At 47.8% G+C, this 21,650-nt stretch overlaps 1 protein-coding gene across 1 annotated transcript; it reads right to left on the bottom strand.

Moving 5' to 3' along the window:
* Positions 1–7,827: 7,827 nt before the first annotated feature.
* R3hdml (R3H domain containing like) lies at positions 7,828–20,422 on the bottom strand. The gene is made up of 6 exons (XM_027423255.2): positions 20,331–20,422; positions 19,335–19,642; positions 15,910–16,028; positions 12,740–12,872; positions 11,364–11,479; positions 7,828–8,066 (listed from the first exon to the last, which is right to left on the bottom strand). The coding sequence occupies exons 2-6, from the start codon at positions 19,593–19,595 to the stop codon at positions 7,934–7,936; spliced, it is 762 nt and encodes a 253-aa protein (XP_027279056.1). The 5' UTR covers positions 19,596–19,642; positions 20,331–20,422; the 3' UTR covers positions 7,828–7,933.
* Positions 20,423–21,650: the final 1,228 nt, after the last annotated feature.

The following is a 21,650-nucleotide window of genomic DNA, read 5'->3' on the forward strand; positions in this document are numbered from 1 at the left end:
TCCACCCATACATACAAAAATACATCCATCTATCAAACTATCAATTCATCCATAATCAATAAATTTAACTGTCTAGAAATACATCCAAGCATCTGTCCACATAGCCATTCAACCACCCACTCATCCAGCCATCAAACCATACATTCAGTCATTCAGCCATCTATCCAACCATCTGTCCATCAATCATCCATTTATTCATTCATCCATTTATTTAACTACCTAACCACTAAACTGTACATATAGCTATTCACCCAATAATGAATCTATCCAACCATCCACTCAACTATGCAACCATCCGTCCATTCATTCATCCATCAATCCAACCATCCATCCTTCCTTCCATCCAACTGTCCATATGGTCATTCACCCAACAATGAATCTATCCATCCATCCATCCATCCATCAATCCAACCATCCATCCTTCCTACCATCCAATTACCCATATAGCCATTTAACCACGCATTCACCTAGTCATCCAACCATCATTCAGCCTTACACATTCAACCATCCATCAATCAAGCATCCATTTATCCATATATCCATTTATTTGTCTAACCATCCACATATAGCCATTCACTCGACCATCTGTCTATCCATTTAGCCATTCATCCATCCGTCATTCCTCATCCATCATTCCTCTAACCATCATTTTCCATCCATCCGTCCATACATACATACATTTAGCTATCCATTCATCCAAATATCCTCTATAAATACACCCAATCATTCAACTATCCATCCATCCAGCCACCCATCTGTGCCAGCAACTCTATGTTGAATACCAGCGATTGGTAAGCATTGCAAAGAATCTGTAAAGAAAGGTCATATGAACATCTTCTTAAGTATAGACTTGGGAGACATAGAGATGCTGTTGAGTGGTGTTCTTACTATATTACCCTTTAGGAGGACTCTGTGGGGCCTCTTCTTCACCTTTAGTCTATGCTAATGGAAAGGTTATAGTTTGCAAAGCCGAGTGCTGCCCCTTTCCAGAGATAATTCCTCTGGCCATGGGTTCAACCAAGTCTTACAACTATGGATTAAAGTATATCTAGCTCTTTAACTATGCCCTGTAACCTCCAATTCAGTGAAATTAGCTCCATTTACAAAAGAGGAAGTAGGTTCAGAGAGGGAAGTGACTCTTCCAAGGTCATACTGATTGTATGTGGGATGGGTCCCAGGCCAGTTTATTCTTAAGCTTCTGCTATTTCCATAGTGTCACATTCTCCTGCTCAGTAGTGAGTTAAAGAAGAGAATCCCCAGACAAGTCAGAAGTGACAGTCCCTGACAAGCCATCAAGAATGATATCAAGAGCCTGATGACACAGGTCAGTGGGTAAAGTACTTGGTGACAAGGCTGATGACCTGAGTTCCGTCCCTGGAACCCACATGATGGAAGGAGAGGACCAACTCCTGTGGGTTGTGCGCTGGCCTCCATGAGCACATTATGATGCAAGCATATGTATACTAAAGACTAATAAACAAATGCATACTAAAAAAGGATGTTAGGTAATATTTACTGAGTCCTTAGTCTGTGATGTCATGAGTTTTGCGTCCTGCCTCCATGTGACCCTATGGATCTATGGCTCCAACTTTGTCTCCATGTCAAAGAGAACAACTGAGGCACAGAAACATTAAATGACTCAGATGATTGTCCCACAACCAGAAACAGAACCAAGTGCACAGCGTTCCAGAGGCCAATCTTCGTATATGTGTGCACATATAATTTAGCATCATAAAGACACCAAATTATTAATATTTTTAAAATCTAGAATGTGCCTCAAGAGGAAAACATTCTCCTGGACCTCTCTCCTCAGAAACAAAACTGTCACCAGACTCTTTGTGTCCTCCCACGGAATTTTCTATGCAAATACAAACCGTGTGTACATATATAGGACTACATCCGTTTTGTTATCGGAAATATCTGATGGTTTTTGCTGCAATGGAGACTTTCTGTCTGCACACACATCTGCATTTTCTTCACTAATGGGACAACATTCCATTATAAATTCACACATTCCTCATATGCTGGTCAACCGAAGTCTCTGTGGTCGGTGAGGAGCACTTTTCCCTAGCTTCACACACCCAATGCAAGACCACACTCAGTTTTCTTGACCTCTGCAGGGTTATGGTTTCAACTTCATCCCCAGGGAGGATGCAGAAACCAACAGATGATCCCCCCAGGTTCATCCACTGAAGGTCCTGCCCCAACTGGCTACATGGCCAGGCTCAGAACCGCTTTCAGGGGATTTCACACACCACCAAAGTATCTGTCTGGGGATCCCTGCTTTCTATAGAATTATGGAAAGTTTCCCTGGGTGTTGGCTCTCAGAAAAGCCTTCTTCAAAAGGAACCAAGCCCTGGCCGCAGGCTCCTGCGGCTTCTCCTTGCACTTCCCACAGAGCCATGCCCTTGTCAGGGACTTTAGTGAGCAAGGCCCAGAGTCTCCTGAGATTCCAGTCATTCTAAAAGAACCCTTGGAGGGTCTTGGAGCCCATCAGAAACACAGGGTTGTCCTGTAGTCTCCATAGCCTGACCATGGTCCTACCCTGCCCATCCATCCCCCAGCCCTGGATGTTGGCCTTACTTACCATAAGGACTCGCTACTGGAGCCCCGAGGGGCGCGTTCACACTGACCATGACCAAGTGTACCCAGCTGGACACTGGGGGGCATGGAGGAGCTGGGGCCCACACACAGCGGCAAAGGGGCCACCGGGAGCCAGTCCACCAGGAAGGCAGTGAGCACAGCCAGCTGCCACCGCCCGGTTATCTTATTGATTCTTCTAATCACCCAAGGTGGGTGGATATGTTAAAGAGTAACCAGTCACTTAGGGAACCTGTGTGGCTGGGGATTGTCGCTTTTGTCATGGCAACGGCAACCTGGCTAGACCTGAGGTCCACTCAGGCCCCAGTCCTAGACTCTGGGGTTAGGAGAACCTGAAGCCAGATGTTGGAAACATCAGCCCTACAACGTGGGATAAGGGCTCGAGCAGGGTCTGGGGAGTTGGAAGAGTCTTTGGTGGGTGGAGTTTTATGGCTCTGGACTATGGGTGCGGTGAGAACATGAAAAGTGGGGAAGTTGAGGGAGGGGTAGAGGAGGAAAGGAGGGTGGAGAATTAAGTTTATTGTATACCAGACTGGATGCTGGGAGTTGAACATAGGCATGGCTAGGATTAATCCAACCTTGAGGTACAGGAGTTTGAGGGGGCTGGAGAGATAACTCAGTGGTTCAGGTCACTGGTTACTCTTCCTGAGGACCTTGTGTTTGATTGCTAGCACCCACATGGCTGCTCACCGCCATCTGTAACTCTAGTTCCAGGAAACCCAATGTCTTCTTCTGGCCTCTCCAGCCACCGGCACATATGTGGTATACAGATATATGTGCAGGTAAAACACCCAAAGACATAAACTAAATCTAAAAGTAAATAAATAAAGGACCAGGATTGGAAGGCATGGGGAGAAGTTGACTGCCTGGAGTCTCACAATGGGTGCAGAAAAGATCTGGGGTTACAGCCCTGGTCCACCAGTCATCCCACAGGTCAACTGAGTACCTACTATGTGTGGTGTTCCATGTTAAATTCCAGTGGCTAGGAATGAGGCAAGCAGAAGTCACCCTATTGGCATGGAACTTGTGGAGTAATGGAAGAGATGAACCTTCATTACATCATAGTCAAAGGTGAGTACTATTTGGGATGGACCAACTGGTGGCACAGCCCTCTGCCAGCCTCCCTCTCCATGCCACAGGCAACCCGCTGTTGAAGCCTGCTGTCTGGTCTGAGACCTTCTCTTGAGCATGACAACTTACCACCTGGTTCTTTGTTTTGTTGTTGTTGTTATTATTATTATTATTATTATTATTATTATTATTATCATTATTATTATTTGCTGACACCCCATTTGCTTTGGCCCACTGTGGGAGCTCCCAGCCTGCCTCGGGATTCTCTGGTCTAGATCATTAAAACATTATTCAAATGACAAATTTGAAACTCAAAGGAATGCCATTTTCTTGGTGATTCTTTTGCTAAATTCTTCTGTCTCCTTACAGTAATTTCTCCATGGTGGGTTGCCCCACCTCCCAAGCCAGCTAAGTAATAAACTCTTTCCCAGCTTCTCCTTCCAGGGCACTTTTCCAGCCACTTCCAGGAGACCCCCTTTGTCACTGGCTGTTTCCAGTTCTCAGCCTCCCAAGTTCTCTCCCTACAGAGGCACCTTCCTGCCTTTATTTTATTTTTCATCCAGGTTAAAGCCCCAAGAATGTCACTTTTGCCTTTCTGCTTCTCTCCCAGTCCCTTCCCTGGGGAAACTCAAAGCCAGGATGGACTTGAGTATTTTGCTTTCTCCCGGTCTACATCCTGCCAATCATTCATGCTGGAACAAAACAAAAATCTCTGAGAAGATCAGATGGGACCACGGCAGCCGCCAACTTCAGTGTACCCCCTGCAGAACCCCACTGGAAAAGCCGCACCTGACTTCCATCGTGGGCACCTGTGTCCAAGCCCTTTGACCTCATCTCAGAAGCTCACTCACTTTCCTTTCCAGTGCTAGCATCTGGGTTCAAATCATCCTAATCTATTACCTCTATAATGAAACAGCTGTTTGCTCTTTCCCTGCATTCAGTGTGGCCCTCAACAAACCAGGTCTTCATCAGTGTGGCTCGAGGCAGGGTATCTCAATATAGTCTTGGCAGGCCTGGAATTTGTTATGTAGCTTAGGCTGGCCTTGAACTTGCAGAAATCTGCCTGCTTCTGTCTCCCTGAGTGCTGAGATTAAAGAAAAGCATTAAAGTCACCACGTGGCCCCAGGGACAAGATCTTAATGTGCCTCTTCACTCTCTGATGGAGCCTAACGCTGTTTTTCATGTTTCTCCTGCCTACTTCCCTAACATGGGTCATTACATACACACACACACACACACACACACACACACACACACACACACACACACACACACACGGTGTTCTTTCAAGCCAGGTACCCTCTCCTTTAGCTCACAGCCTTCACCTTTCTGGGACTTAACCATCCCTTCTTTAAAAAAAAAAAAAAAAAGGAGAGAGAGGTTGGAGATGGGTCAGTGGTTTAGGGTACTTGTTTCTTCTATAGCAGAGGACCCAGGCTTGGTTCCAGCACATGGTGGCTCACAACTGTCTACAACTCTAGTTCCAGGGGACCTGACATTCTCTTTTGGCCTCTGTAGACACCAGGCTCACAAGTTATGCACATATCTACATACATGTGTGCAGTCAAAATACTTATACACATAAAATAAAAATAAATTAATTTAACAAAACTCCCTTTGACATGGGTAATGGGGGAATGTATTCACATGTGTGAACAGGATATATAGGAAATCGTGAAACTTCTCTGCATCCAAGGATAACCCTGAACTGATTCTCCCACCTACATCTCCTGAGTGCTAGGATTACAGGTATGGGGCTATATCTGATACTAAGAAAGGGCCCTCAGGCTTCCTGCACTCTAGGCAAGCACTCTCCTAGCCGACCTACATCTCTAGACCAAGGAAGGCTTTTATCTGGAATAATAAACTTGTAGTTTATCTTTGCCCTTCTTTCACTCACTCACAACATTTGGAAATGCACTTTCTCTTCTGCAAAGCAGAGTAATAATATATACACCTGTGCTACGGTACTGTGTGTACCCCCTTCCTGCTTCCAGCAGAGCCCACTACCCTCAACCATTTCTCACCCAATCCAATTTTCTCCTCTTGTTTTTTGACTCCCTGGATCCAATAAGAGCCCCAGCCCAGATGAGTGATATGCACCAGTCAAGGCCTAGGTGGAAATGGTCAGAGAGATTCAGTTGTTCCAGGATTCCACAGAGGCTCTGGGTGAAGGGGGTGGGGTTTCTGTCCAGTCTGCGCTCCTTCTTTGAATGGAGCCTTCTCTAGACCACAGGGAGTGGGCCCCAGCATGAGGGCAAGGTCTGAAAGAGGAAATTTTACTATCTCTAGAGACAAAAGGACTTTTGTGTTTTATGATCTATGGGTGAGATTGGGTGGGGAGAGGGGAAATGGTTTATTGGAATGAAAATGACATTAGAAGAGAGGAAAAAAGGGGGAGAACCAGTCTGTAGAGCCTAAGATGGAAAAAAATACACTGTGCAGTGATGGGCAGAGGGAAGACAGTGCAGGGCAGATAGAGTGCAGTGATGGGCAGAGGGAAGAGAGAGCAGGGCAGATGGAGAGCAGTGATGGGCAGAGGGACGAGAGAGCAGGGCAGATGGAGAGCAGTGATGGGCAGAGGGAAGACAGTGCAGGGCAGATGGAGAGCAGTGGTGGGCAGAGGGAAGAGAGAGCAGGGCAGATGGAGAGCAGTGATGGGCAGAGGGAAGACAGTGCAGGGCAGATGGAGAGCAGTGATGGGCAGAAGGAAGACAGTGCAGGGCAGATGGAGAGCAGTGGTGGGCAGAGGGAAGAGAGAGCAGGGCAGATGGAGTGCTGCAGGGAAAAATGTCAGAGGCAGAAAGAACTCCTTGGCCAACTTGGGGTTGTGTTGTGTCATTGAGAAATTCCAGGTAGGTCAAAGAAGTGTGAGTTCAAGCCTCAGTGCCTCATCTATGAGACAGGGCTGGACCCTGTAGTTGTTCTAGAAAATGTACCAAGTGTGGGGATATTGAAGGGACCAGCTCCCCATTTCGGCAGCCATAACAGTCTAACACATGCTTGCCTGACCTTGCCTTGGTCACTGGGAGGTCAGATGCCTGCCTCGTGGCAGGGAACCAATCAGAAGTTAGCTGGTGGCGCTATGCTTCACGGCTCTGGGTGTGCTTTACGGACAAGTGCACAGCAATGACGCACAGAGCATAGCAATCACCCTGGGAGGGCCTATGGGCCATAACCACCAGTTGACCAATCAACACAGGGCAGGCCCTCCAAACCTGGAGGCACACCAATCCTGAGCCTGTGCATACCCCTAGACACCCCCCTTACACTGCCCTATAAGATCTCTATGCAGTGGCTTCTCGCCGTCTTTCCTAGCCATCTGTCATGGTGGATGGATGAAAGGCCCGAGCTAACATGGGGTTAGCTCGTTAAACAACTACAATAAAGCCTCGTGCTGTTTGCATCATGTTTTCGACTCTGCCTGGTGAGTGGTCCTGAACCTACATCCTGGGGGCCTGAGCCTCCGGGGGTCTTTCAATATGATATGCACAAACAAATAAAAATTGTTAGAACCTGAAATTTGCCCAACCTAGGAGGATCACAAGTCCCGGAAGGCTGGAGGCAAGACTTAGGTTAAAGCTGTTTTGTTGTTGTTGTCATTGTCGGTTTGTTACCTTCCAACTTGCTGAGTAGCTGAGGATGGCCTTCAGCTTCTAATTCTCTTGACTCAAGTTCCTGAATACTGGAATCATAGGTGTTGTGCAGTGCTGGGACAAACACTTTAACATGAGCTACAGCCCCAGGTTGGAGACTGACAAATGCCTTTCACTAGGTGGACAGTCTTGGGTTAGAAGCCTCAGAGTCACAAAAGAAGCTTCCCATTCTGTTTCCAGCAGCCCTTGCTCCAGAGAACCAGGCAAATGAAAACTGCAGGTCTTGCTGGACATAGTGGTGCAAGTCGAATCCCAGCAGTTGGGAGGCAGAGGCAGGCAGATCTCTGAGTTCAAGGCCAGCCTGGCCTAGAGAGTGAGTTTCAGAACAGCCAGATCTACACAGAGAAACAGAGAAACCCTGTCTTGAAAAACAAAACCAAAGCAAACTAAAAAGTAAAAGAAGAGAAATGCACGTCTCCCAAGATGTCATAGAGAAGAAAGATGCTGCCAAGGAAGGGAGAGGGGGTACCTTTGACATGTACTGGACATTTCAGAAAAAGAATTTATAAAGAACTGTAGGCTTGCCCAACCCCTGTCTCCTCAATTTTGGGGAGGAATCTTTCCAGGGTCAGGCCTAGCCAGGGGCACCAAAACACAGGGCTAGTTCAGATCCATGGGAGCCTGTTGGATTTGAGCCCAGAAAAGCACATGTTGCTGTTGCAGTTGCCTTGGTAACTGGGGGGACAAGCAGAACACGGCTTCCCAGTCTTGTAGGGCGCCTCCCCGATCCAGTTGCCCCTACAAGAGAACCAGGGGAAGCAGAGTTAGGGAACAGGAAAGTTTAGGTGAAACAGCCTTCACAGATTTACACGTTTCAGTCCCTGGGTCCACTGCCTATGTGATCTTCAAGCCCTGGTTTCTTCCAGGGATACAGAGAACAGCAAAAATGCAGCCTGTGCTTATGTGCACGGCATCATTGTGCTTGGAAAATACTGGCATCCGGGGCTGGAGAGATGGCTCAGAGGTTAAGAGCACTGACTGCTCTTCCAGAAGTCCTGAGTTCAATTCCCAGCAACCACCTGATGGCTCACAACTATCCGTTATGAGATCTGGTGTCCTCTTCTGGTGTGCAGATATACATGGAAGCAGAATGTTGTATACATAATAAATAAATTAAAAAAAACACATACACTAGAAAATACTGACATCCTATAAGGTTTAGTTTTTCTCTCCTTCCCCCAGCCTCTTTGGAGAAGCAGTTTTGGGTTCTGGTCCTGAGTTCTCATCCTAGTGACAGACCAAGCCACTTCATTTCTTGGAAACTGATACTATCCTCTGAATAAAATAAATGAAACATGTCCATGAAAATTATGTGAAATGATTTATGGGGGGGAATCCCCTTGTGCTGTATACAGGTTGTACAAATGAGAGCTTGAGTAATTGGCTAATGGGGATAACCAGGCATGAGTGGCCCACTCCTGGAGTCTCATTATGGCTACTACCCTCCATGTCTTCAAGACTTCACCCTTAATCTAGGTACCCTGCTATAGAATTATCCTCTCAAAAGACCTGTTACAGAAAGGAATAGGGAGTTACTGCCTAATGGTTATAGAGATTTCTCTGGGCTGATGAAAAAGGGAAAAGTTTAGAAGGGATGGGTAAATGGCTCAGTTGGTAGAGAGTTTGCCTAGCATCACAAAGCCTCGGGTTCAGTTCCCAGTACCGCATCACACGACAGGTGTGGGGGTGCACCTCTATAATCCCAGCACTTGGAAGTGGGGGCAGGAGGATTAGTTCAAGATCAACATTATCTAATTAATGAGTGAAAAGCCAGCCTAGTCTACATGAGACCTTGTCTCAAAAGAAAAACAGAGCCAGCAAGATGGCTCAGCTAGTCAAGGCAGGTGCTGCCAAGCTAGGTGACCTGAATTCAATCCCCAGGATTCACATGGCAGAAGGACAGAATCAACTCCAAGAAGTTTTCCTCTGACCTCCACATGTGTACTGGGGTGTGTGGACACCACCCCCATAAACAAATAAATGACTGTAATACAAATAAACAAAACGGCAATGGTTGCACAGTGTCATGATAATAATTGTCACCGAACTCTTCACTTAAAAAGAAGACTCAGTGGTGTCTCTCATGTTATATCTTACTAACACTTTAAGTACTTATTATTTCTTGTGTCTCTGTGACATGAAAGCAACTATAGAGAAGAGATAAAGGAATTGTTGCCCTGTGTTTCAATAAAACTTTATTTAAAATGGGCCACAAGCCAGGTTTGGCCCTGGTTCTCAGAGTCCTCTTACAGAATTCCATCACCAGCTGTGGGCCTTCATTCCAGAGTGCCCTAGCTAAGAGGCAGGTGGTACTTGTCTGGAGTACTAGGGAGGCTGAAGCTGGGGGTTTATGAGTTTGAGGCCAGCTTGGGATATGTGGTAAGTTCCAAGACAGCCTGGACCACTTAAAGAGACCCTGTCTTAAAAACACAAAACATCAACAATGAAACAAAACAAACTATATGAACTCCTGAGTGCCCTAGCTGAGAGCTCTCTTAATACACGTCTGGCCTTCCCCTCATCCGGCCCATCCAACTTGTTCTCTCTTTCTCCTCTGAAACCCAACGTCACCTCCTGTTCCTGCTCCAGGCTACCCCAGTATCTTCTCTTTTTCCTTTCGGTCAGTTATCTACAACTCTTAAAGATATATTTTTTACACTCTAAGTAAGTGAATACTCCTTATAGCTAGAAATGGAACCCCCCCATCTAAAAGTAATTGGGTTGGTTTTATCTGTTGCTTGTTTTTGCTTCTGAGACAGGGCCTTTTGTAGCCCAGGCTGGACCTCACTATGCAGCCTAGGTGACCATTATCTGCTGACCCTCCTGTGTCCCACCTTGCTGTGTTGAGATTCCATGGTATACTGCCAGGCCTGGCAAGTGCTCGGGAATGCATGCACTTCTGACTTCACAGCAACTTTCTTTAGTTTATTCATTCATCCATTGGGCTCTTCAGGATGCCCATGGATACCAGGGTGAGTGCCAGATACTATAAATTGTATTTTTTTAAAGATCCTCTTGGAAGCCAGCCATGGGGGAACACACCTGTAACCCCAATGATCAGAAGGTCAAGGTAGGAGGGCCAGAAGTTCAGTCATCTTCATTGAGAATTTGAGGCCAGCCTGGGCTACAAGAGAGCCTATCTTTGTTTTTTAAAAGACACTCTGGGATGAGGAGGACTGAGGTGGGGAGGCCTGGATGATAGAATCAAAGAGTTGGTTTTTTGTTTGTTTAACCACTTGAGGGTATGCTCTTCTTAAAATAAAAAAAGATAATGGCTACACTGGGTTGCTATGTTCTAATCCCAGTTCTGGGGAAACTGAGGCAGAGTCTAATCCCTGAAGGTTTGAGGCCACTCTTGACTAAGCAGTGAGTTCCAGGCCGGTCTAGGTCACAGAGTGAGACCTGTCTCGGAAAAAAAAACCCAAAACCAAAACCAAAACAAAACCCAAAAGTTTTCTCATTTTGAGCTGAAAATCTGTAATGTTTGTAAGTCTGCATACGGATATTAGATGGAAACTTTTATTGCCATTTCCCTGTGTTTCAAGAGATTTGCATAAAGATGGCTCCTGACCTCCTGCCTACAGAGGTAAGTCTGGGAGAGAGCCGCACATGCTCTGTCCATCTTTGCTCTTCCATCAATGCACTGTCCTACATGGGGCAGGTGTTCTTAGTTGTCTGTTTCTTGGGGTGAACTCAGAGGGCTAGCACTGTACCCTCTAGCTTCATGGTGAAATATCAGTGCAGCCACTTGGTGGGCAGATGGGCCAAATGAGGCCACAATAATCCCCACCCCCACCCCTGCCCTCCCTTCCTCCCCTTTCCTCTCTCTCCTGCTGTGGGTACAGAAAAATTATTGGCTGAGGCTGTGGCTGTGGCTAAATGGTAGAATACTTGCTTAGCTTGTGCAAGACCCAGTCCTGGTGTCACAAAACAAACAAACAAACAAACAAACAAATAAAAGGCCTCCTCAGTTGACACTTAAATTGGCAAAACCAGTATAGCATTGAGTAGGAGGAAGCCTGGTGCGGTACTTACTTGATGGCATAGTTGCAGACCAGGTACACAGCCTGCTGCCAGGTGCTGCCCCACACGTTAATGCTACTACAGGTGTGAAGAGCACAGCCCAGCCGGCTGGAGGATGCCCACACCATCTGTGGAAGCACAAAGACAGGTAGGCCGAGGCTTGGAGGAGCCCAACAGCCCCGAGCAGCATGGTTACTGAACCCCATTCCAGTGTGAAGTCTTGGGGCCCGGGAGGATGGGAGAAGAGTCCACGTCTGCCTATCCTAAGGGGTTGGGGGATGGCTTGGAACATTTATTCTGTAATAAAATGTTTCTTTAAAATGATGTTTTACTGAAACCAACCGTAAGGAATGTGTTTCATGTTGTTACGCAGTGAAATCGGTGTACAGGGCACAGAAGTGTGATGGAATGAGCAGGGGCGTGGCTCAGTAGAACATATGCCTAGCAGGCCTAAGGCCTGGGTGCAATATCCAGCACGCCAAAGAACATTATGCATTTATCCATATCGTGTGTGACATGTTACTATTTTCTGTACCCTTTCATTCATTTTTCTTTTTAAGTGTTGGAGGCTGAGCACAAACTTGAATTATATATGCTTGGGTCAGTATCTCAACATCACCTGCTGCGAGATTTTGACTGGGTCTCTAACCATCTCTGTGCCTCTGTGCTTCATTAGGAAGATGGACGTAGTAATGTCCCACGATTTTTTTGTTTGTTTGTTTGTTTTGGTTTTTTTTTTTTTTTTTATAATCTCTCTCGCTATATATCCCTGGGTGGCCAAGAACTTGATATGTAGACCAGGCTGACCTCCAACTCACAGAAATGCCTCTGCCTCTGCCTCCCGAGTACTGGGCCTAAAGTTGTGCACCACCACATCTGGCTATTTTTATTTATTTATTTATTTTTAAGATAGTTGGAATGGGCTGGGGTGTAGCTTGGTGGTAGAACAAAACAGATAGTAGGAGTTTTGGGAAACAGAAAATACCCAAAATATTCAAAACAGAACAATGGCAGAGTATGATGCCTTTAATCTCAGAAGGTGGGACAGGGGGATTTCTCTGAGTTTCAGGCCTGTGAGGGCCTGTATTTCAACATAATTCATCTCAATTTATTCTCTGCACAACTTTCCAGGAATGCACAGCTTCCACAAAGGAAAGCACACTCTGGGAATGGTGGGCATGCCTGTAGCCCCAGCACTCAGGAGGCTGAGACAGGAGGTTGGAGAGTGGGACACCAGCCTGGGATATACAGTGACCCACATCTACAAAAAGAGGAACAAAAGGAATCCCGTGGGGCCTAATTCTCATTCTGCTGCCACCCCGCCCCCCCCATTATTCTTTGAGGTGCTAGGGCCTGTTGAGTGGCACTCTTGGCTGACAGAGGGATACCTGGGTATAGTGGGAGCACACAGGACCACTGCAGAGCCAAGGGCAGTGTGGGGTACAATCCTTTGGAGTTGGGAATGAGTAATGACGCTTTTCCTCAGACCACGACTTCACGAGATCTACCACAGACCGGTACCTGGGGAGGCCAAGAACATGGAAGAAGATGAAGGAACAGCAGAAGAATCACTCTGTTACCAACTTGTCTTGTGAGTCACTTCAAAATTCTTCATTACATTCCCCATCTGTAAAATGACAGAATGTTGACAGGTCATACTTACCTCATTGGTTATGGTCTGACGGGCAGTTGAGGTAAGCTACAGATCACTCACCTGTCCCTGGCACATAGTGACTGTTCAATAAAGCTGTGTGCAGAGCCAGGTTGTGGAGGCATTTCAGGCACAGCTTGTATTTTTAGGGAAAGAGAGGCATGTCGGACCATCAGGCCATCCCAGGAAGCTCTCTGCAGACTGAAGAACCTGGTGGGGTCTGAGGACTTTCTCCATCAGATACATCTGCCAGTGTCCGCAGGCTGAGGAGACCAGGCCACCTCCCAAACAGCTCTCTCTGGGACAGAGTCTAGAAGCAGTCTTGTGCTAGAACTTGAAGCTGTGGTGAACTAAATCACGTGACGTGAAGCTTCCTGTCAGTCCCCTCAAACCTACAAATGTCTAATGGGCCTTTTGTTCTTGGAATTGCTTTGGTCTTTTTCTCGGAGGACTTCTCTGAAGAGGCTCTCTGGCCTCTCTTCACCATCCCTCTCAAGGAGGCTCCCTCTCTTGAGACAGCATCTGACTATGTAGCTCTGATTGGCTTTGAACTCACAGAGATTGGCCCGCCTCTGCCTCTGCCTCTGCCTCTGCCTCTAGAGTGCTGGGATTAAAGGTGCTGCCACTACAACTGGCTCTCCTTATCTCTCTTAGTCTCAATTTTAACAAAAAAGATAAAATGTTGGAGCTGGAGAGGTGGCTCAGAGGTGAAGAGTATAAGTACTTGCTGATCTTCCAGGGTTCCGAGTTCAGGACATGGCACACATATGGCATACACATATACACATAAATATAAAATGGTTTTTAAGATCTTATCTTTATTTTAAATTGTGTGTGGGGGAGAGGGAGAGAGAGAGAGGGAGAGGGAGAGAGAGAGAGAGGAGGGAGAGAGAGAGAGAGAGAGAGAGAGAGAGAGAGAGAGAGAGAAAATATGCACATGAGTACAGTGGCCGAGCATGTCCTAAGAGAGTGTTGGATCCCTTGGAGCTGGAGTTACAGGCAGCTATGAGCTGTCAATTTGGGTTCTTTGTAAAAGCCATACTCACTCTTAACCACTGGGCTACCCCTTCCACCCATCATATTCTCATTCTTAATGAAGGCTTTCTTCAAGTTTGAAAGAGACGCCTCTCCTTCCCTGTAAGGCTCCCATCATGTTTGTCTGTCTCGTACACTGCACTGTTTTGTGTCTAATGTGCCTCGATCGGGGTCTCAAGGCCCTTTCTCTAAATAAGCTGATTTTTTTCTTTTTAAAGATAATTTATATATTTTTATTTTTTAAATATGTGTTAGTGTTTTGCCTGCACGTATGTCTATGTAAGGGTGTTGAATCCTCTGGAACTGGGGTTCTAGACAGTTGTGAGCTGCCATGTGGGTGCTGGAAATTGAACCTGGGTCCTCTGGCAGAACAGCCAGTGCTCTTAACCATTGATCCATCTCCCCAGCCCCCAGCTGCATTTTTCTCAAGGGAATTATCTGTCAGCTTTCCTTTCCTGACTGCCCACTGGTGTTGTGTCTTAGTCTTCATGCTTCTGTTTAACTGACAGGCATAAAGTCAAAAGAGCAATAAGAAGGTGACCTGGGAGTACTCACACTGGCAATGTGCAACAGTACCTCTGTTCTTCAACACCCTTCCCTGTGAGCTTCAGAAGGGCTGGCCATCAGGCAGTGGTAGGAGAGAGGGTGTGTGAGCTTGGGGAAGGACCTGGTCAACAAGATCAGCTCTGTAGGGCTGGGAGAGACCATTCATAATCCCCAAGGCTTGGCACTGGCTCCAACCAGTTGGTGACATGCCAAGGTGCGGAGGGCCCAATGGTCCCAGGAACTCAGTTGTTAGGGTGAACCTTGACCCTGCTGAGTCATGGCAAACTGGTAGGATGGAGATGGATGGTCATGTTTTCCTAATGTCTTTAATTGGCTGAATAAAAGGGTGGCATATGACCATCTCTTAAATGTTTCTGTGTATGTCTGTGTGCACGCGTGCATGCGCATGTGTTCGTGGGCCACACATATATACATGTGGAGGCCACACGTCAACCCCATGTATCGTTTCTTAGATGCCATCTACCTTGTTTTTGAGACAGGGTCTCTCACTGGCCTAAGATTCAAAGATTAGGCTAATCTGCCAGGCCAGTGATTCCCAGGGACCCTCCTGCCTCCGTTTCCCCAGTGCTGGGATTACAGGCACGTGCTGTTGTGCTTGGTTTTTTATGTGGGGTCTGGGGATGCCAGACAGACACTTTACCAGCAAAACATCTCCTCAGCCCTTGTTGCTGGCTAATGAAACCCACAAGTCTGGAACTAGCTAATCTAGGTTAGTAGAGACCCTAAATTTTGGAATATAGGCAAAACTTCCTCAGGTCGAACCTATCAGAACTCAGACGCCTGCCCAAATTCTTTTGTTTTGTTTTTGTTTTTCAAGGCAGTGTTTCTCTGTGGCTTTGGAGGCTGACCTGGAACTAGCTCTTGTAGACCAGGCTGGTCTCAACTCATAGAGATCTGCCTGCCTCTGCCTCCAGAGTGCTGGGATTAAAGGCACTACCCGGCCAGGCACCCACATTCTACTCAGAAGCTGGAGTGGTGACAAAAGCCAGGCTGGCAATTCAGTTTCATTGTCATTTCTGGGCCCAATGCACTCACTTTCTACCCTCTGTCCTAGCTCTAACCCCACAGCCCTCATTGCCTTATTAAGCATGTGAATCTTCAAATCCATCCTCACTCTCTGCAGCAGCATGAGCTCTAGTTTGTCTACCCTGTACTACCTGTGTCTCCTAAATAGAATGAATTTCTGTATGTGCAGAGCTTATCTCCCTAGTTCGTCACAGTAACCACCACTGCACATAGCACCTGGGCCAGAGTGAGTACCCAGTGTACATTTGCCGAATGAAGAAAGGACAGAGATTCACTCACCGGCCAGAATGGATAGACAGGTTCTGGCCCACGTATTTCATCAGCTGTGAGGGTCCATGGGCCCAGATGCACTGGGTGGCCCAGGCTTCAGCAGACCTGGCCAGCTGTTCATCCCAAACCTGATGAAAGAAAGACCATGAACTTGACCCAGGGTAAATAGCCACCATGACCATAGTGGGGTTCAGGTATGCCCATTTACCTGGCACCGTGCTTTCTCAGTCTGCTGAGGTCAACACACCCATATAGAGATGAGAAAACAGAGGCTCAAAGGCTTTATTTAACCCAAGGTCAAGCACAAATCCACAGCTGAGCCAGGCCCTATGCTTAGGTCTCTGGCTCTGAGTCCTGTGTTCTTTCTTCCTCACTAGACCTCAAACTTAAAGCCCCCACTCTGTTTGGAATCCCAGGGCATTTGAAATAGTTATCAGCAGTTCCTACATGTGACTGAACCCAGAGTGAAGAAGACTCACTGATTTTAAGTTCACAGTATTTTCATTTAAAAATTGAATTCAAGACCTCTTTAAAAGTATGAAAACAAGCCGGGTGGTGGTAGTGTGTGCGCCTTTAGTCCCAGCACTCAGGAGGCAGAGGCAGGTGGATCTCTGTGAGTTTGAGGCCAACCTGGTCTATAGAGCTAGTGCCAGGACAGGCTCCAAAGCCACACAGAGAAACCCTGTCTTGAAAATACAAAAACAAGCAAAAAGTATGAAAACACGCAAAAAAATTTGGGTTAAAAATAATAAAAGCCAGATGTGGAAGTGCACACCTTTAATTCAGCCAGTTTGGTCCACATAGCAAGTACCAGGCTAGCCAAGGCTACATAGCAGACAGATAACTGTTAGCAAAAAACAAGATACCAAAAAAAAAAAAGGCAAAGTGGAAAATTTTACACCTCTCATCCCTCCTGGATAGTCCCTTAAGCCACCCTGTACCCTTTCCCAACAGTCTCCAACCAGAAATACTCCCCATAACTCAAATATATAGATACACAAATGGCTGTGTACACTGTTCTGTAGCCAGTTCTTTATTTGACAGGACAAGTGACCTTAGTGATTATTCTACATCAGTGCCTACTAAACCCCTTCCTTATCCTTCTCCATTGTTATATAAGTTTCCAGTGTGGAAATTCTTCACAGTGTATAGCTGGGGTGCAAGGGCAGTGTTATCTCTTTAAAAATACTAGTTCCCAGGGTTGGAGAGATGATTCAGAGAGCAAGAGCACTTACTGCTTTTACAAGGGACCTGGGTTTGGTTCCCAGCACCCACATGGCAGCTCACAACTGCCTTGCCTATAATTCCAGTTCTAGAGAATCTGATGCCCTCTTCTGTTTAAGAGAAGCCTGGACTACATGAGGCTGAAGCAGGATAAGAAGACAGGGAAAATTATGGGGATGTGGGAAGAGAGAAGAGCCCCTCCCCCTGGAGCCTGGATAAAGTCTCCCCCAAGCTGAGACTTGAAGACTCCAATGCAGTTAATAACATTTCCCACTGCTGACAAGACCATGTCTCAACACTTAACCAAGGGCTGGAGAGAGATGGCTCATCAGTTAGGAGCACCAGCTGCTCTTCCAGAGGGCCCAGGTTCAGTTCCCTAGCACCCACATAGAGGTTCAGAACTATCTGTAACTTCAGTTCCAGGGGATCCAATGCCCACTTCTGGCCTCCTTGGGCACCAGGCACACATGTGTGCCGGCATACATGCAAGCCAAGCACCCATACACATAAAAATAAATACATAAAATTGTAACAAACAAAACCCCCAAACCCAGTTTCCTTCCAACTCTGACTCCCTGGAATTCTTTGTGTTAGTATTTGTTCACTCCGCAAATATTGAACAGTATTCCTTGGCACCGGGGATTCAGTCTAGCAAGGAAATGAGCAGTCAAACAAGCATGACTCACGACAACCCCAGGGCATGTGGGAATGTGAGGAGTGACCCAGACCTTCTCCTGGGGGTTTGGAAGAAAAGGCTTCTGTCAGGGTCGCTTAGACTCACCCTGTTCTGGGGACGCAAAGCCACCAAGCGAACAAGAAATGGAGATGCTAAGAAGTCCTCCCCTGCCTCCTCCTGCCCTGCCCATTGTAGCTTCCTGCTTTTTTAGGGAAAGCAGAGCAAAGACATGAAGGGAGAAAAGGAACAAAGTAAAAGCAGTGTGACCCTCCCCAGCATCCCTGGAGAGAGCGGCTGGCTTGCTTCCCGAGTTCTATGTTGCGTGCAGTGAGGAGACACCTGTTGGGGCTAGTGCCACCCATACCGCTGGTGCCCAATTAATGTGTCATTTGGAAACTAGAGCCTTCTGCGTGGCAGCTTCAGTGTTAATAAATGAGTGAATGAGTCAGCAAACAAATAAATGACAGCCCACCCACCCCCATCCCACCCCACCCCACCCCCACCCCACCCCCACCCCACCCCCAGCTGCCTGCCATCCAGCTCTTGTTCTGGCCCTTTCACAATTATCTCCTGACATGTGATACTGGGCTCTGTATCTTGTCGGTGGCCCCCAACTCCCGTTGCCCCCCCCCATACACACACAAAATTAGGGTCTTGAGGGAGTAAGCCTTGTTCTCCACAGTACCAAGAAAAGGCTTAGCGTCTGGCTCCAAGCAGGAGGTAGTACATAGAGAATGCTGAAAGGGGGCCGAATTTCCACTTGTTAGGCAGGAGGAGGTCTACTGGCTATCTCTCTTCCTAAAGATGCCTCTGTAGGCTGGCAGCCTATCTCTCCCTTTGGGGACAATGGTCCTGAGGAGGAGCTGTGATAGGAGGGTATTCATCCTGGCTCCTGAGACACTGAGCTGAGAGACACTAGGACTGACACTGAGATTCATCTCTTGGCATTCCTTAGCCCAAGACACCCTGGTGCCTGCCTGTCTTCCTCTGTGGCTGGGGCTGGGACTGGGGCTGGGGCTGAATGGTCTGGGTGTGTCAAGGAACCTGCTCTGCTGAGAGACAATAGCCTGGAAATCTCGGTCTCCCACCCCCTGTAGGTCCCCAGTCTGGAGGCAAACTTCTTGGCCCCAGCGTAGTTTGTTTGCTAAAGCTCCCACCGCAGCAGCAGGCAGAGCAGGCTTGCAATCCAGGCTGGGGGACCCCTGGCAAACCTCTCCTCTAGCTCTCAGGTCCTTCACTTGGAAAACAGATAAAATATTGTCTTGGAGGAAGAGGCTTATGTGAAGGACCTGGCAGGGGGCAAAGGTGTTCTACAGCTCGTATTCTTCTCTCCCCACCCCACCCCCACCCATTCACTGAGGATATATGCCGTGACCTTACTTTCTGCATCTGTGAAATGGATTACTCATTTTCACCGCTTGCTTGGGCTAGGTGGGCAGATGGTCCAGCCCTTCAAAGTCAGCCAGTCACTCGAAAGCCACAGTGGGCAATCTGGTGTTGGTTGGAAGATGCACCAGGGAGGCTTGGGACTCACCATATACTCCATGTTGGCAGCAGGTGGGTGTACACTGGCCCGGATGTGGTTGTGGTAATCCAGCAAGGCACTCATGTCCCGAGCAGAGATATGGCGCTTCTGGCGGTACCGGGGCACCCCCAAGCCAGACAGGGGCCACACAGCTGTGTTCTTGGGCCGGCCCAGGACCAGTGTGGTGTTGGGCATCCTTAAGGCCCCCACTGTGTGGTCTGTCCAGAGGAGAAGGCCTGCCAGGCCCATGATGCTGGCCAGAAGAGGCATAGCTGTCTGGGATCGTGTACCTGTCTGGTGCAGAGTAGAGCTGCTGCCTAGAAGAGGTGGGTGTGAGAACGCCAAACCCTGAGAGCTCTCCTCGGGTACTGCCAGTCCAGAGGACATTCCCTGGGAACTTGGCGGAAATTCTCTGACCCAGCTCTGGTCCAGATGCTCAGTGCTTCCTCCTTCCTCCCCAATGGACTCAGTTGGTTAGGTGATGGGAAGAAATGCCCAGACAGTGGCTAATCCAGACAGGGCTCTGGAGTGGGAAGGTGCTACCACTTCAAAGCCAGGGCTCTGTCACATTTGCCCAGGAGACAGACAGCCATCTCCTCTGGCCAAACACCCTCTTTACCAATCCCCTGATGTTGGACTCGGTTGATGCCCACAGAAGCAGAACAGGACCCTTTTTCAGTGCAGCAGCCTCAGGATGGGGGGGGGGGTGACATGGGAAGGACAGATGGCAGAGGATGGCAGAGGCAGAAGGGACATTGGCGGTCAGAGAAAAAGACAGCAGAGACCAGAGAAAGGAGACCAAGAAAGGGAATATAAAGGAAATAGGAGGGAGGGGGGAAAGGGGAACTAGAATGATGGAGTGAAAGAAAGAACGTGGGAGAAATAGAGGCAAAGGGAAACAGAGAGAATGGGAGAGAAGGAGACAGGAGCGGGCAGGAACGGAGAGTAGAAGGGAGGCCAGGGGAGGCCAGTGGAGACCAGGCATCAAGTTGGGGGGGCACATACCCAGCACAGGTAGCCCCAGGAGGTGGCAGGAGGTGGCTGAGAAGGCAGGGACTTCTGCAGATATCCTGGAAGTGCAGCGATTTTAAGAGTCCCTGGGGAGCAATGGCATCTGACGTCCCAGCCAGCAGCCCCCTCCTTGTCCAGACAGCACATCCAGAGAGTGAGGCTCCGCCTGCCTCTTGTGTGGGCTTTTTTCTCCTAGTCCTTTGCTATCTGGAGTGCTCAGGGGCTGTGACTAAACTGCCAGCTGAGTGGAGATAGAGTGAAAGGGTAGGAGTCCTGCGAGGACATGGAGAGGTCCCAGAGCCAGTGGAGGCCTCTACCTGCCAAACCCCTGTAGAATGAGGCAGCAGGAGAGAGTTTTCCCTCAGATGCCCTGCAGCCTCAGAGTGGGCAGATATGATGGTGATCCAGGTATGAGCATCTACTGTGTGCCTCACCTTAGGATGAGAGCTTTATACACACAAGCACAGCCAACACTCAGAGGCAGGTGCTGCAACCCCTCCCTGTCCCACTGTAGAGGAAGACTCTGAGCCCTACAGAGGTGAAGGAAGAAAACCACAGTCAACAGAGCCTGGGTTCAACTCCAAGTCTGCTTGCTCCCCAGGGCCCTGTTAGTAAGAGCAATGATGTTCTGCTCTGTAGCCAAACAAAATACAGATGCATGGGGTGAACCCTGGAGAAGGCTTGTAACACTCAAACAGCATGGTGTGTGCGTTCAGCAAGGGGGTTCAAGCCCTCTATTCCCACCCACTGCAAAGCGTCTATGAGCAGTTGATTGGTGAACTGTTTTATCCTCACAGGTACAAAAGAGAGAAATGAAGACACCTGCCTCATCACCTGTGAGGACAAATGAGTCAATGTTTGTGAAGTTACAAGAGCAGCTGCCACACGGCACACTTTCTGTGGGTGTGTGCACTCATGTTCATGCACACCCAGGTGCTCTTGACTGTTTACACTTGGGTGTTATGTGTGTGCCAGTCCAGTTACATGTACATAGGCATGTGGGCTTCTGTGTCATATGTTCATCCAGGTGCATGCATGAGCACACATGTGTCTATATAAACATGTGATTGGATTCCAACTGGCCTCTGAGTTGCTGAAACTGTGGGTTTGACATTCATTTGTCTTCTCTTTGGTTGCTTGTGTTTTGCACAAATAACAAACATTGCTTTAGAACTAGGAGAGTCACACTTACAGGAAATGTATAAAAGAAACAAGGATGAAAACCCTCAGGCTGGAATTGGAGCGTTGGCTCAGTGATTATGAGCACTTGTTGTTGCAAAGGACCCGAGTTCAATTCCCAGTACCCACATGGAG

Source organism: Cricetulus griseus, chromosome 6, assembly GCF_003668045.3.
Source record: "Cricetulus griseus strain 17A/GY chromosome 6, alternate assembly CriGri-PICRH-1.0, whole genome shotgun sequence".
Classification (NCBI taxonomy): domain Eukaryota; kingdom Metazoa; phylum Chordata; class Mammalia; order Rodentia; family Cricetidae; genus Cricetulus; species Cricetulus griseus.

Coding starts and splice junctions, on each gene's coding strand:
- R3hdml (XM_027423255.2), bottom strand. CDS start 19,595: ATGCCTCTTCTGGCCAGCATCATGGGCCTGGCAGGCCTTCTCCTCTGG. Junction 16,029..19,334: donor CTGCCAACATGGAGTATATG/GTGAGTCCCAAG, acceptor TTCTTTCATCAG/GTTTGGGATGAACAGCTGGC. Junction 8,067..11,363: donor GTCTGCAACTATGCCATCAA/GTAAGTACCGCA, acceptor GTTCTCTTGTAG/GGGCAACTGGATCGGGGAGG.